General features: G+C 36.3%; 1 protein-coding gene across 3 annotated transcripts; it reads right to left on the reverse strand.

Annotated features, from left to right (window-relative positions):
• Positions 1–5,760: 5,760 nt before the first annotated feature.
• Positions 5,761–11,732, reverse strand: LOC115992549. 3 transcript variants are annotated; one of them, XR_004092554.1, is made up of 6 exons: positions 11,301–11,732; positions 10,442–10,603; positions 8,255–9,039; positions 7,663–8,028; positions 7,331–7,581; positions 5,761–6,347 (listed from the first exon to the last, which is right to left on the reverse strand). XR_004092554.1 is itself a non-coding variant. In XM_031116758.1 (5 exons), the coding sequence occupies exons 3-5, from the start codon at positions 8,615–8,617 to the stop codon at positions 7,498–7,500; spliced, it is 813 nt and encodes a 270-aa protein (XP_030972618.1). In that variant the 5' UTR covers positions 8,618–9,039; positions 10,442–10,603; positions 11,301–11,732; the 3' UTR covers positions 6,362–7,497. The 3 variants fall into 3 exon arrangements, 2 of the variants coding, with proteins under 2 accessions (XP_030972618.1, XP_030972629.1); XM_031116758.1 differs by lacking the exon at positions 5,761–6,347 and having other exon boundaries at positions 6,362–7,581; XM_031116769.1 differs by lacking the exon at positions 5,761–6,347 and having other exon boundaries at positions 6,362–7,581; positions 10,442–10,619.
• Positions 11,733–15,303: the final 3,571 nt, after the last annotated feature.

Here is a 15,303-nt window from a genome sequence, read left to right on the forward strand (position 1 = left end):
TTCTCAGAAGTGATGACCTTAAAATAACCCGGTGGGGTTTTTGCCATATTGATTTTCTCCATTCGAAAACAAATCACCCGTGTCAAATTTATTTTCCGTTGCTCTTTAGTTTATTGGTGATTTATTTGTGCTACCACACATTTTGCATGTTAATTTGATTAATTAATAAACTTGACTAATTATTCAATTAATTCATCATAAGGGGTCAATACATTATTGGTCTATCAGTTTCTCTTTTGTATTTTTCCCTAATTAATAATAAATCCAGATAGAGTGAAACATTTCAAGCTAAAAGTTAGTTTTGCTCAAGAAAACTTCTACCCAATTATAAAATAATAGTGAAGACCTATATTATTTTTCTTCATATTATCCTTAGATTTGTACATGTGCCTACAAGACTAGTGCAATGTTCTCTAACTCGAATGGTTAAAGTTAATGCTTAATTGTTTGTCCTTAATAGTTTGTGCTTCTCATGTTTATGAAATCTTTGATTGATTCATTCTCAAAGCTGTAGTAATAATAATAGTATTATGCCCGAGTTTTATATTTTTGAATTGAGATAATCTTTGATGATCTTTTTTCTGAGAGAAAAATATCATCTTTAATTAAATGACATTATATGTAAAAAACACCCTTTTTTTAATGACCATTTGTTTTAAATTTTACATTGGGATAAAAAGAATTAATTAATTATTTGGCTATGAATCAATCTAATGAAGAGAATTTCTATTATGTCTACTTTTTATATATCTCTGATCTCCACAATTTGCCAATTTTCTACATATTAAACCCAAATGGTGATAGTTAAGTTTACACACTAGTTTACTTACAATTTGAGTTCACTAATATCTAAAGCATTTGTGTCCTGTTGATATAGTGATTCTAAAAATTTACTTTTAAAAAAGTAAATGTTTTAGATTCATCATGGCAACAAAAGGGAGAAAGACAATGGAAGTAAGAATTCACTTGTTTGCGTATTGGGTGCATGGCAGCATATGGTTTTGGAAATCACTTGTCAAAATTTGAAAGAAAAAGAGGAAGAAGAGCGTGAACCTGCTCAGAAGTATGTCTAAAGTTTCCACTTGGACTACAAGGCCCGATGGTAGAAGTATGTCTAAAGTTACGACTATAGCTTTGGAGCTTAGAAATAGATGTATATGTTATATGTGGTTTAGGCTGTGTTTGGTTCCCGTAAAATATTTTTTGGAAAATAAATATTTTCCGGAAATGCTATTTTCGGGAAAGGAAAATATTTTCAAGTGTTTGGTTGCATTATGAAAATTGTTCTAGAAAATATTTTCTGGTGTTTGGTTGTATTCTTGAAAATAATAGAGAAAACACATTTTCTACTTGATGCTCACATTTTCTCACATTCTCTCAACTTCCAAACAAAACCCAAAGTTAAAGAAGGAGTTGTTGTTTCAGTTTTAGTGTCTTTTTCAGTTGATTTGGATCTTTTTCCTTGAAACTATTTTAACCAAAAAAAATTCATCAATGGCGCGATCTGAGTGAAAGAAAACCCATTTGTCGGAGTGGTGGGTTCGTCGGCGCGGTGCGAGTGGGTTTGTTGGCGATCTGGTGCGAGTGGGTTCGAGAACGATGGCGAGACGATCTCATCGGTGGTGCGACAATCTCTCTACTCTCTCTTCTTTCTCTCTCAGTCTCTCTCTTTGCGCGTGGTTCGGAAATGGCGAGACGATCTTGATGATTGGTGACTGGGTTCGACAAGGGTGGGTTTGAACGATCGGAGCAATGCGATCATCTTGCTCCGATGCGATCTAGTTGTATTCTTGCTCCGACAAGGCGATCTTCTTGCTCTCTCTCTCTCTCTCTCTCTCTCTCTCTCTCTCTCTCTCTCTTTTATTTTCCAAGGCCGAAAGTCATTTGAAGTGAAAATGAAAACGGAAATCATTTTCCACCGTTTTGGCTATATTTTCGGTCAATCTGGAAATGCTTTTCAGTTTGACCCAATTTGAAGTAACAACCAAACACCCACTTTTCCGGAAAATCATTCCCGAAATCAGTTTGAAGCCAAAATAAACACAGCCTTAGTTAATATTTTTCTTAAAAGGAAGTCACACTTATGTCACATGACTCAATCTTTTATAGGTGTCTCGGTGTGATTAGTCTTAGCTGCTAAACAGTGTGATTAGTCTTGGGTACTGTAACTATTTCAAATGTGTGCTCGCGCTTTGAGCCTGGCCTCCAAGAGGCTTGTGCCCTTGACTCTTTTACCACCATTGGTCCCTATATGACAATGAGAAGCATGCACAGTCGCATCTCCTATTTTGATGGCTATGTGAGAAGCGACACAATGGTATGGAGGGAATAATCACATAGGAGTGAGACTAACAGCGAATGGAACTCAGAGGAGTTAGCTACCTACCATTGACAATGAAGTTGTAGGAATTAGTGGATCACATCCTTTCTACGCTCTGTAAGTAAAGTCTGAAGCTTGGAGGGAGAGCCAATGGGCTTTGAGCAACACTGCTGAGCTTTGAGCAGCACTCATTTGACTTTCTGAGTGCCTAGAGTGCAGATCAAGAGTATCCAAAAAACCCTTATCCTCTACATGCTGTGAAAGACCTTGAGTATAGATTTACGGCACCAAGGCCTTTTTCTTCTTCAATTTTTTAGGCCATTGTGTCTGGACTGTCAGAATTCAAATATTAATATTAACGGACACTCTACGTACATGACACAGACACCATGATTTTGGCTGTCCACGCTTCCTAGGTTTGCATTCATATCAAATTGGTCACATTAAACTTTATATATTCTCTTTTTGTAAATATCGAGTTCTTAAAAAAATGGTTTAATAATACGTAATCATGTTAGGATCATGTATGGACTGCATAGGACAATGTTTGTTTAGCTAAATTTGTAGAAGTTTACAATAATTACAACTTCTTGCTATAGTTTCTTCTATATAAATTTCCATTCATTTTAAAAGCACATTTCAAAAATATATTACCCAAAAAGAAAAAAAGTTTGAGTAGAAGAAACAAACTCATGTTTTGAATGAAAAAAATTATGGTCGAACGAGAGCAGAATGCAACAATAGATATGGTTTGTAGGTGGCGTTCCTAGTTGAGAGAGATTGAAAATTTGCTTATCAATAACTGCTAATAGAGAATGTGAGACCAAAGAGGTGGTGATAAATTGTGATGCTGGTGGAGGAAGATTGATCCTCACTAGACTCAGATAAAGATTGAGAACTGTAAAGTGAAGAAATTAAGAAAGAAAGATTTTTTTGTGATAGGTAGATGGTGCGGAGTTTTAAACTATAGACATGGGACACCACAAAAGATATCATTATTGCTAGGTTTTCACTTTTTTGGATCTCTAAATATGCCATCTAAAATTTTTTGTGCAAAAACGCCGAAATAGTACTATTTCGATCAAAATTCTTGGCCTGCATGACCACGGGGCATTTTTTATCAAATTTTAATCGATTTTTTTTATTTGTAAAATTTTTTTCCATTTGTTTTTGGGACCTCTAAATATGGTTTCTATAAGTTTTTGTGCGAAAACGCCGACATTGTATTCCAGTCAAAATTCTTGGCCAGCAAGACCTAAAGGCATTTTCGAACAAAATTTGACCGATTTTTTTTTTTGCTTGCAAAATATTTTTCCATTTGTTTCTCAAACCTCTATATATGCTATTTACAAGTTTTCGTGCAAAACAGCAGACATTGTGTTCTCGTCAAAATTCTTGGCCATTGAACCTAGGGGCATTTTCGAACAATATTTAATTGAGTTCTTTTCTTCCTACAAAATATTTTTCCATTCGTTTCTCAAATCACTATATACAAGTTTTCGTGCAAAAATGCTGACATTGTATTCCTAAAAAAAATTCTTGGCTAGTAGGACCTAGGGGCATTTTTGAACAAAATTTAACAATTTTTTTTTTTCTTGCAAAAGATTTTTCCATTTCTTTCTTGAACCACTAAATATTCTATCTACAAGTTTTCGTGCAAAAACACCAAAATTGTATTCCGGTCAAAATTCTTGGCTCATAGGACCTAGGGGCATTTTTGAACAAAATTTAACAATTTTTTTTTCTTGCAAAAGATTTTTCCATTTCTTTCTTGGACCACTAAATATACTATCTACAAGTTTTCGTGCAAAAACACCAAAATTGTATTTCGGTCAAAATTCTTGGCTAGTAGGACCTAAGGGCATTTTCGAACAAAATTTAACAGTTTTTTTTTTTTCCCTTACAAAAAATTTTTCCATTTGTTTCTTGGACCTCTAAATATGCTATCTACAAATTTTCGTGCAAAAACGCCAACACTGTTTTCCGGTCAAAATTTTTGGCAAGTAAGACCTAGGGGCATTTTCGAACAAAATTTAACAAATTTTTTTTCCCACTTACAAAAGATATTTCCATTTATTTCTTGGACCTATAAATATGATATCTACAACTTCTTGTGCAAAAACGCTAAAATTGTATTTTGATCAAAATTCTCGGCCTGTAGGACCTAGGTGCATTTTCAAACAAATTTTAATCAAGTTTTTTATTTTTCTTGCTAAAGATTTTTCCAACTGTTTCTTGGACTTTTGAATAAGCTACATAAAAGTTTTCGTGCAAATATGCTGAAATTGTATTCCAGTCAAAATTCTTAGCCAATAGGACCTAGGGGCATTTTCGAACAAATTTTAATTGAGTGTTTTTTTTTTCTTTTTCCTTTTGCCTTGCAAAAGATTTTTCCATTTGTTTCAGGGACCTCTATATATGGTTTCTATAAGTTTTTGTGCAAAAATCCCGACATTGTATTTTGGTCAAAATTTTTGACCAGTCAGACCCGGGGGCATTTTCGAATAAAATTTTACCAAATTTCTTTTTTCTTACAAAAGATTTTTACATTTGTTTCCTAAACCTCTGAATATGCTATATACAAGTTTTCTTGTAAAAACACTGACATTGTATTCCAGTCAAAGTTATTGGCTAGTAGAACCCAGAGGTATTTTAAAACAAAATTTGATCAAGTTCTTTTTTTTTTTTTTTTCTCGAACCTCTAAATACACCCCCTACAAGTTTTCGTGCAAAAATGCCGAAATTGTACTCCGGTCAGAATTCTTGGCAAGTAGGACCTAGGAGCATTTTCAAACAAAGTTTAAAAGTTTTTTTTTTCCTTGCAAATGATTTTTCCATTTGTTTCTCATACCACCATATATGCTATCTACAAGTTTTCATGCAAAAACACCGAAATTGTATTCAGGTCAAAATTCTTGGCCAACAGGACCACAAGAGGCATTTCCAAACAAAATTTAATCATTTTTTTTTTTTTGGCAAAAGATTTTTCCAACTGTTTCTTGAACCTTTAAATATGCTATCTAAAAGTTTTCGTGCAAAAATGCTAAAATTGTATTCCGATCAAAATTCTTGGCCACTAAGAGCTAGGGGCATTTTCTTGCAATAGATTTTTCTATTTATTTCTTGGACCTCTAAATATGCTATCTAAAAATTGTCATGAAATTTTATTTCGGTCAAAATTCTTGACCTGTAGGACCATTATAATATGCAACCTATAAGTTTTCGTGCAAAAACACCACATTGTATTCCGGTCAAAATTTTTGGCTAGCAAGATCCAAATTTCTTTTTTCACGCAAAAGATTTTTACATTTGTTTGCTGAACTTCTGAATATGCTATATACAAGTTTTCGTGTAAAAACACCAATATTCCCAGTTTTATCGCATTTGATTTGATGATTTTTTCTCTTGTTAGCAAGTAAAGTACTTATATCAATATACAATGATTCGAAGGAGAACAATGAAATATACTAGAGATATGCTTAAAATTCTCCAAAGAGAGAAAAAAAATACAAGTACTCTAAAAAATAACGCATTTTGGAAGGTCTACTCCCATCCAAGGATGTCCAACAAGACCCAACAAACTAGGAATATATTCTCTTTTCTGTGCGTTCGGTGTTTGTATGGGATTTGATCCTTTTGGACAATGTCCAACATATATGTCCTACTGTTATCTAAACATTTTTTATTAACAGGAAAATGGTTGCTCTGGAAGTTGTATTGGAGGAATTTTGGATGACTTCCTGCTTCAAAAATTTGGTTCAGATTCTCATGAGCATGTTGGAAGGGATGTTATTCCTGCTAAGAGGGTAGCTGCTTTGAATAAGTTCAACGCGGAGCATAAGAAGTTCGTTTTTTTTATTAGAAAAACATGCTTGTCTTTCAGTCGTAAGATTATCTTCGGGATATAGAGCAACTTCTTCAGAATCGTGTAGGCACAGGCACAATTAACTTATCTGTCTCAAATGCCTATTGAGCTGCTTGAAATTTCACAAGAAGATCATGCAGAACGTGTAATTCTTGGAATAAACTGTTGAAGGGAAAACATAATAAAGTCAAGTTTCTATATTAAAGTTTCTATATCAAATCATACAAATTTCTATATTAAACTTTATTTCACTTTAAAGTTTGGTTCTATATTAAACTCAAGTTTGTGTCATCTTAGCATTGTTTAGCCTAGAATATATGATACTGATAGAGGTAATGACAAATTTCATCATAAAAAGGCCAAAGATGGTCACATTTACCAGTGCTAGGGCAGTGTGTATATGTATGTGGCATATTGGAATAGTTCTCCCATATGTATGTCACTACCTATCAATATCATATATTCTAGGCTAAACGATGCTAAGATGACACAAACTTGAGTTTAATATAGAACCAAACTTTAAATATTCCCATCTTTAAAAGTATGCTTAAATTAGTAGACACACACGGAAACATTATTTTTTAACATAGAATAGCTCTGGATGTATGAGCCAAAAAGATTTTTAAAAAAAAAATATTGTTATATTTTTGGATAAAGTGAAATAAAATCCTTGAACAGTGAAGCATTCAGTTTCGTTTAATATATTTAATAATCTACTATAAGTGAAAATAAATGAGGTGCCATCAACCTTGATAGGGCATTTATATTGAGCAAAATCCTGCCATTCCTCGCTTGACTAACATATGCCAACAATCTCAGTATAAATGAGTTATGGTTGGTTTCTAAGACTGACTAACTTGCTTTGAACTCAATGAGATATTGTTTATAAAAATAGATATCTCTTTGATTTAATAAAACACTCCAGCATCTTCCATTATTTCCAAATAATAATTAATTATTAGAACAATCTACGTTAAAAATAATAAATGTCCAAAATTAGCCTCCACCAGAACTTGGTACACATATAATAGAGATCAGCTTTGTATTGCCAGAAGTCAACCCATCTTGAGTTCATGACACAATCCATGTGAATGAAGTGAAACCTTAAACATCAGAGCATGAATCTATGTGAATAGAACACTTACAATTCAAAAGGAACAGATCTTGCTGCACTCCTGATGGTACCTGCCCATGCCTGTCTAGGCCTACATCGTACTCCTCAAAAAATTGTATACAGTTCATTGAGCTTCAGCTCAAACTCAGTGCAGCTCCTGAGCTTTGTTAACATATTGGGTTCAGCTTCAGCTCAAACTCAGTGCAGCTCCTGAGCTTTGTTAACATATTGGGTTCGCATTTTTTCAAGTTCTTTTCCAAATTCAAACAATAGCTGCTCCTCCTGCCCCAAGGAACAAAGAGGGAAATTAAATTTATTAGCTAATTATAACTAAGCAAGCAACTCAGTGAATTGGAAACTGACCACTTCTTTATGATTTTTTAGTTCCTCCTCTATTTCTTTATGAATTATTTGCAGCTCAATATAGAGCAGGTCTGGATGCGAGCTCATAGTCCTGTGTGTAGGAGTCTGAGCAAGTTGGTTGGATGTATGGCCTCCAGAGCTTAGTTGATGTTCGATGCCACCAGCTGAACATAAATTAGCATTGCTACCAGAATGTGAACCTGCAGCTGATAACTGCTGTATTTGCATCACAGGCTCTATTGTTGCTGCCACAACTTCATCCCGATGGGATACTGAAGCAGCCACATTCTGCATCTTATTAGCCGGTGAATACCTAACTTGCAATTGGGCAGCTGTGGAGATTGGTGTGCATTCATCTTGGAACACCTGCACACACACAAATTAATTAATAAGATTTGGATGGCCAAGGAAAATCTATATTTTCAATTTTCAATAGATATTATTGATGCAGAATATGGACAAAAAACACAGGCAAAATGACATCACATTACCAGCCAAATAAGAGTGCTATAATGCCAACAGATAATTACATAATGCCATATAATATCAGCCAAGTGATTATAATACATATTGACACTGGAATACACCATACCTGTTCAAATGGCACAGAACTACCTTTATCAACCTTGCATTTCTTTATAACTTTTTCAGTGACAACTTCGGTATTATGTTTTCCCCTCAACAATTTATTCCAATAATTACACAGTTCTGCATAATCTTCTTGTGAAATTTCAAGCAGCTTAATAGACATTTGAGAACTCATGTAGTAAGATCCTTTTACTTGAACTTTCAAAATTATAGACAAGTTAATTGTGCCTGTGCCTTCACGATTCTGAAGAAGTTGCTCTATATCTTTCATAGGTGATTTTTCTGACATAGTACTTGCACTGGAGACTGGAGTATTGTCACGATTGAGCTCACTCAAAGTAAGAAATAAATTATCTGCCCCCCGCATGAGCAAATTATGACAAGTAACCCAGCTCACCTTCTATAAGCTTTCAAATTTTTTTTTTCCCTTGCAAAGCATAAAATATTTTCTTCCACGATAAAAGGCGAATATAAACGAAATATTTTTATCTGCTCAGGCTGTGAGTCAGGTTTTATCCTTTCCAGAGCTTTTAAACTTTTCATAGGGGTCCAGTCACTATTAAATATGAGTACAGTATTAACTGAAAATAATCTTATGACTGAAAGACAAGCACGTTTTTCTAATAAAAAAACGAACTTCTTATGCTCCGCGTTGAACTTATTCAAAGCAGCTACCCTCTTAGCAGGAATAACATCCCTTCCAACATGATCATAAGAATCTGAACCAATTTTTTGAAGCAGGAAGTCATCCAAAATTCCTCCAATACAACTTCCAGAGCAACCAATTTCCTGTTAATAAAAAATGTTTAGATAACAGTAGGAAATATATGCTGGACATTGTCCAAAAGGACCAAATCCCATACAAACACCGAACACAGAGAAAAGAGAATATATTCCTAGTTTGTTGGGTCTTGTTGGACATCCTTGGATAGGAGTAGACCATCCAAAATGGATTATTTTTTAGATTCCTTGTATTTTTCATCTCTATGGAGAATTTTAGGCATATAGCTAGTATATTCCATTGTTCTCCTTCGTATCATTGTATATTGATATAAGTACTTTACTTGCTAACAAGAGAAAAAATCATCAAATCAAATGCAGTAAAATGAAAGATAATTAGAGGGGATTCATTATTAAGCCTATTTCTAATTCAACAATTATTGTCCAGCCCAAATATTTGAAATCATATTACTAAAACTGATTCATCAGAGTCTACATAATATCTACTGTGATTCGTCTAAAAGTTCATGCCAGGCAAATGCCAACTTCTTAAATTGTGGTATTTGATCATTAAAAGGATAGCATTATGGAAATTTTGGAATTGAATTAACTCAAGAAAAACTCAATCCTGGATGTTCTGTTCCATGGGCTGTGGACAGTTGGAAGAAACATTTAGAATTAGTGAAATACACAATGACCTTCCAGGAGTCTGATCTAGAAGACTTTAAATGGATAAACAGAAGAGTTTAATTTGGTTATATGGCAGTCTATCTTATCTTAGTTAGTCTTGTTAATGAATTAGTTACTCGTATTAGATGTAACCAATGTTAGTTTGACATGTAGGACAGATTGAATAAGTACTATTGTACTCTCATTTTTGCAATCAATTTTTGAGAATTAGTGTTTTTAAGCCTCTGTGTGCTGTTCATTGGAACTTAGCGTTCCTGCAGAGGTGCTTAAACACTTACAAAATGTTCTAAGCAACTCTCATTGCAAAACAAACCCAAAACAGTTAAGCCTACCAACTGGTCGCACCAAAGCCCCAAACCACCACCATGCCAAGCACTAGTAACCAATGCACAACAAATCTATGCCCAAATTCTCTATCTGACGCTTTGACAATATTCAATTGTGAAAGCACAGATTGTCCTCAAGTTCTCAACTAGCCATTATTAATAAGCACTGATTATCATTATATTTTTACCCTGGTCATTGAAAATCATGGAAAACTCAAAATTCTGTTTGAAATAGAATTCCTCAAGCAAAGAATTGATCGTTTCAGATTTTGGCAGATGAAATGAACACTCGACATCTTCAGGCAAAATGACAGCATGTTGATAAACAAAAGTCATCAAGAATGAATCAATAACATAGTACAAACTACAAGTAAGAAGATGAGAGTTACTTATAGAGCAAAGGAGAAGAAGAAGGAAGAGAGGAACAAAACTTGGTCAGTATTTTGCGTACTTACCTCATAGAGAATAAGTGCTTTTAAAGATTGTTTATTAATCTCCTCAAGCATCCTGCCAAGAAGATTTAGCTTTCCACTTGCAGCTATTTCAACATTCGGTTGCTTAGCTTCAGTTGAGGATGATTCGGGGCTCCGTTCCACGACTTGCAAATGAATAGAGCACTGGCAGGAAACAGAACTTATGAAAATATCAAGAAAACAGCAATAAAATTCATTCAGGGCTTCCATTATTCAAAAGACTGTTAACAAATATAGCATAACTCAACTTTCAAGAATATAGACTATTTTCTCCCTTCTTTCATTCAAAAGCATAGAGGAGCACCACTTAAGATTAAAAAATGCGAATAACATTAGGAAATATCAAACTCGGATTTATAAGGTTACTTATTAACAATATAACAAAAATTCAAGATTCAACTTTTTGGAACAATCTTACTCACAACTTACCAGAAAGGAAGTTAAAATTCAAATTATTGATTGCAAAGATAAATCAAATTCTACTTTTAGAAATTCCCCACATTAGTTAATTTCACTGGTTCCTAAATGGTGAAGGTCAATAACTTTGGTGTGGGGATGTGTTTTTAACACTGTTTTCGTTCTAATCTCCATGAAATTCTTGTTCTAACACTTTATTGTTGAATCAAAACTTATTCTTTATCGCTATATTTTCTAACAAGTCCCATGCAATATTTGCACAAACACAACTCAACAAGTTCGTCATATAATCTTGGAACCGCATAAAGGGATGAAAAAACACCAAAACAGTGGGAATGCAGAGAATTAATCGAACAACACATAGACATCTCAAGCAACCATGTGATTAATGCAACAAGTTTAAAAACAAAAAACAAAAACCAACCTTCTGTGTGGTTGTCAGAATGGACCGGAGACCTCTAACAGAAGAATCTTTAGATTGTGTGCAAAGTAAATCGCTTTTATTTCTAGGATTTTACAATACATTTCCAGCTGGTTCACAGTCAATTTTGTAGGCACCCAATACTCTGTATTGAAGTGCCTCCGTTGAGAGTACATTGCTGCGGGGAGAAAACGATTTGTACAAGAGATGGAAAAAGAAACTAATGGTAAAACGCCGATCTGTCACGAGAGATGGAGAAAGAACTCAGTTATGTTTGTACAAGAGAAGAACTCAGTCATCTGTAGCAAAGAGATAAAGGGTAGACTTGGTGGAATTTCTTGACCTCAAGAGAGTAGCCCTTGAGAGTTAGTATAGTATAAGACATTTTTGTAAGAGAAGTGTTGATATTTGAAGGATGAAGTGAGAAATACGCGTATTTTTTTTTCTTTTCTATATTTTACTTCTTTTATATATATATATATATATATATATATATATTGATGTACGTCTCTTTCACTTATCTTTTATCTTTTTCTTTATGCACATGTTTCGATGAGTATTGTTTAAAGTATTTTAAAAATACAAATTGTTAAAGTCTATTTGCTATAAACTTTTTTCGTACAAAGTTTTCAAGAGTTTGTATTAGAATATATTTTATTGTGTGGTTGCCTGCTCTCTAGCAAAGCTTCTCCCTGAGAGCTCTGCTGTAATGTGGCATTGTCGTCCCTTCCGTGGAAGGAGGTTTTGTCCCTTGAGTTAACTGTGTTTTCTCAAGGCTAGTGGTATTATCCCTTCAAGGGGTCTGGGAAACACTTTTAAATTATTTGCATATTTCACAGTGGAATGGACGACCTTACAAAACATTGGAGCTCTCTCTCCCTTTCAGGTAGAGAGGGTTCAAGTCTCAGATTGAAAAAAGAACAAGCGGCAGATGATTTCACCATTGCAGCTAGGTTCTTTACTAAGCGCGCTCTGAATATTGATGCCATAGCAAGAACCTTTTCACCCTTATGGAGATCAAAAAAGGGATTTAGCATCAAGAATAACGGAGATCATATCATCCTTTTCTCATTTGATAATGAAGAAGAAGTGGATAGAATTCTATCGTCGGAACCGTGGTGCTTTGACAGATATCTAATGGCCTTTTCAAAAATCAATAAGGAGTCATCGCTAGAGGTGTGTAATTTCAACAAAGTCTCCTTCTGGGTTCAAGTCTATGATATTCCATTATGTTACAAGAACAAAGAAGTTGCAGAACAGATTTGTGAAACAATTGGGATCATACAACACCCAAAGGATCCCCCTAACTATGACGGCGGAAGCTTCATCAGAGTCAGAGTCTCCATCGATATTTCTCTACCTCTTTGCCGTGGCCGACTCATCACCCTGGATGATGACAGAGTACACTGGGTTTCTTTTAAGTATGAAATACTCCCCAACCTTTGTTACTGGTGTGGCCGGCTCACACACTCCGATAAGGACTGCGAGAAGTGGATTGATAGCAAGGGCTCCCTTCAACACGAAGACTTGCAGTTTGGGGCATGGATGAGTGCACCTCCATTTGTTGCAGCTCGTAAAAATGTTATGGCTGTCCCAGTTTTTTTGCCAAGAAGAAAACGGAAACTTCGGTCTAAAATGCATCAACTTCGACATCACACCCACACGAAAAGAACCTCTCGTTGGTCTCTGAACCAGCAGGCAACCGCCCGACGACAATTAATGCTCCCTGTGCGAACCTGGGCTCTCACGCAATTCACGGGGGTACAAACGCTGCCTCAGACATCTCGGACTTGACAGAACCTGACGTTTCTCGAAAACCCACTCTACAAGAAGACTTTGAGCACCTAATCTGAGAGATTGACAAAGATATCAATCTATTTGAGTGTGGGAACGTGCAAGAAGGGCTTTCAAAAATAAGCGGGCGGGACCAAATCTCTGATGTGGATTCTCGGCCCTCTGTTCACTCCAACCCAATCACGAACTGGAATCAAGCCCAGCCCACCCAGCCCATACCCTTAAGTGATATTACAAACCAAGACCCACATACCTATTCCACTCAAGTCCAAGCTAGTAAGAAATGGGTCCGAATCTAAAGGCCCCCCATTATCTCAGAGCCACAAGAATCTAACCTCATTATAGGCAAAAGAAATTCCCTTCCTTTTCCAGATTACACTTCCTCCCCAAAACGCAGAGCCATTGAAACTCCCCTTTCTGATGAAATCACTCTTCCATCGGCGGCGGCTGACTCTCAGCCCCGCTGGCAGCCATGAGTTCGCTATGCTGGAACGTGTGCGAGCTTGGGAATCGGTGCACCGTTCGTGAGCTTGAAGCTTTAGTCCGAGCACAAGATCCCGTTGCCCTGTTTTTGGCTGAGACATGGGCAGATGAAGATAGACTTCACAGTTTGTGTAATAAATTAAACTTCGATCATGCATGGATTGTTCCTCGGATCAACAGTATTGGGTATCTCAGCCTCTTTTGGAAAAAGACAGTCCACGTCGAAGTGATCTCCTCCTCGCCAAACCACGTGGATACGATTGTTGGGAACTCCGGTGACGATCGATGGCATTTTACCAGTATATATGGTTTTGCGGATTCAAGAAGGAAGCAAGAAACTTGGTCTCTGTTGTGCCAGCTGCATTGGCGTATCTCCCTTCCCTGGCTCTATGCGGGAGACTTCAATGAAATAATGTGGGCGCACGAAAAATTGGGTAGGGGTCCGAGACAAGATCGCATGATGATGGTGTTTAGGGAGGTCCTGGATGAATGCGGTCTAATGGATTTGGGCTATAGAGGTGAGAAATACACCTGGAGAGGAAAACGCCCAAGTGGTATGGTCTTGGAGCGGCTTGATCGGGTAGTAGCGAATAACACTTGGTTTGCTTCCAACCTAGGTACCCAGGTACAACACTTACAATCTCACGCATCAGATCATAGACCAATCATAGTGAAACCGGATGGAATCTTCCCCAAACCATGCAGACCCTTCAAATTTGAGAAAATGTGGCTGAGCGACAGGGGATGCTCTGATACAGTCATCTTGGCATGGGGCAACTCTGCTCCGGATACTACCATGGCCCAGGTTGCAGGTAAAATCAAACTCTGCGGTGATAGACTTACCATTTGGAGTAAACAATCTTTTGGATGTATTAAGAAAATGCTTGAAACTAAAAGTAAAATGCTTGCTAAAGCTAAACTTGCAGCTGCTAAAGGGGAAGGTGACTATGCTGTAGTTAAGGCTCTACAATTAGAGGTGAATGCTTTACTAGACAAAGAGAGTCAAATGTGGGAGCAACGTGCCAGGGCTTTATTCCTGAAATGTAGTGATAGAAACACCAGCTACTTCCATAGCAAAGCCTCCCACAAATATCGAAGGAATCGAATTTCCGGTCTTAGGAACAACGGCAATGTGTGGTGCTCGAAGGTGAGCCAGATCAAAGAGATAGCTGTTGAATACTATAACTCCCTCTTCACCTCTTCCAATCCATCGGATATGAATGAAATTCTGGATGCAATCCGTCCCTCTGTCTCAGCAGAAATGAATATTCAACTCTCCAAACCGTTCTCAAGAGAAGAAGTGGATACAACTATCAAAGAAATGGACCCCATTAAGGCTCCTGGCCCTGACGATATGCCTCGATTTTCTATCACTCTTTTTGGTCTTTTCTTGGTGATGATGTATATAATGCTGTTTTGGATTGTCTAAATAATTATAAGATTCCTAAGGAAATAAACCACACTAATATCACCTTGATCCCGAAAGTTAAGTCTCCAGAAAGCATCACTGAGTTCAGGCCTATAAGCCTGTGCAATGTGATATATAAGTTAGTCTCAAAAGTCCTAGCCAATAGGCTCAAATCTGTCCTCCCATTTATCATTTCTGAAAATCAAAGTGCCTTCCAGGCAGGGAAAGTCATCATTGACTATGTCATCATGGCTTTTGAGACCCTGCATTATATGAAACAGCACCAAACTAGGAAATCAGGGTTCATGGCACTCAAATTGG

The sequence above is a fragment of the Quercus lobata genome, chromosome 1, assembly GCF_001633185.2.
Source record: "Quercus lobata isolate SW786 chromosome 1, ValleyOak3.0 Primary Assembly, whole genome shotgun sequence".
NCBI classification, from domain to species: domain Eukaryota; kingdom Viridiplantae; phylum Streptophyta; class Magnoliopsida; order Fagales; family Fagaceae; genus Quercus; species Quercus lobata.

Excerpts from the sequence above, each read along its gene's own strand:
- LOC115992549 (XM_031116758.1), bottom strand. The coding sequence starts at position 8,617 with ATGCGGGGGGCAGATAATTTATTTCTTACTTTGAGTGAGCTCAATCGT. Across the intron at positions 8,029-8,254 it reads GTTCTGTGCCATTTGAACAG|GTGTTCCAAGATGAATGCAC; the intron begins GTATGGTGTATT and ends GTGTGTGTGCAG. Across the intron at positions 7,582-7,662 it reads TAAAAAATCATAAAGAAGTG|GAGGAGCAGCTATTGTTTGA; the intron begins GTCAGTTTCCAA and ends TCCTTGGGGCAG.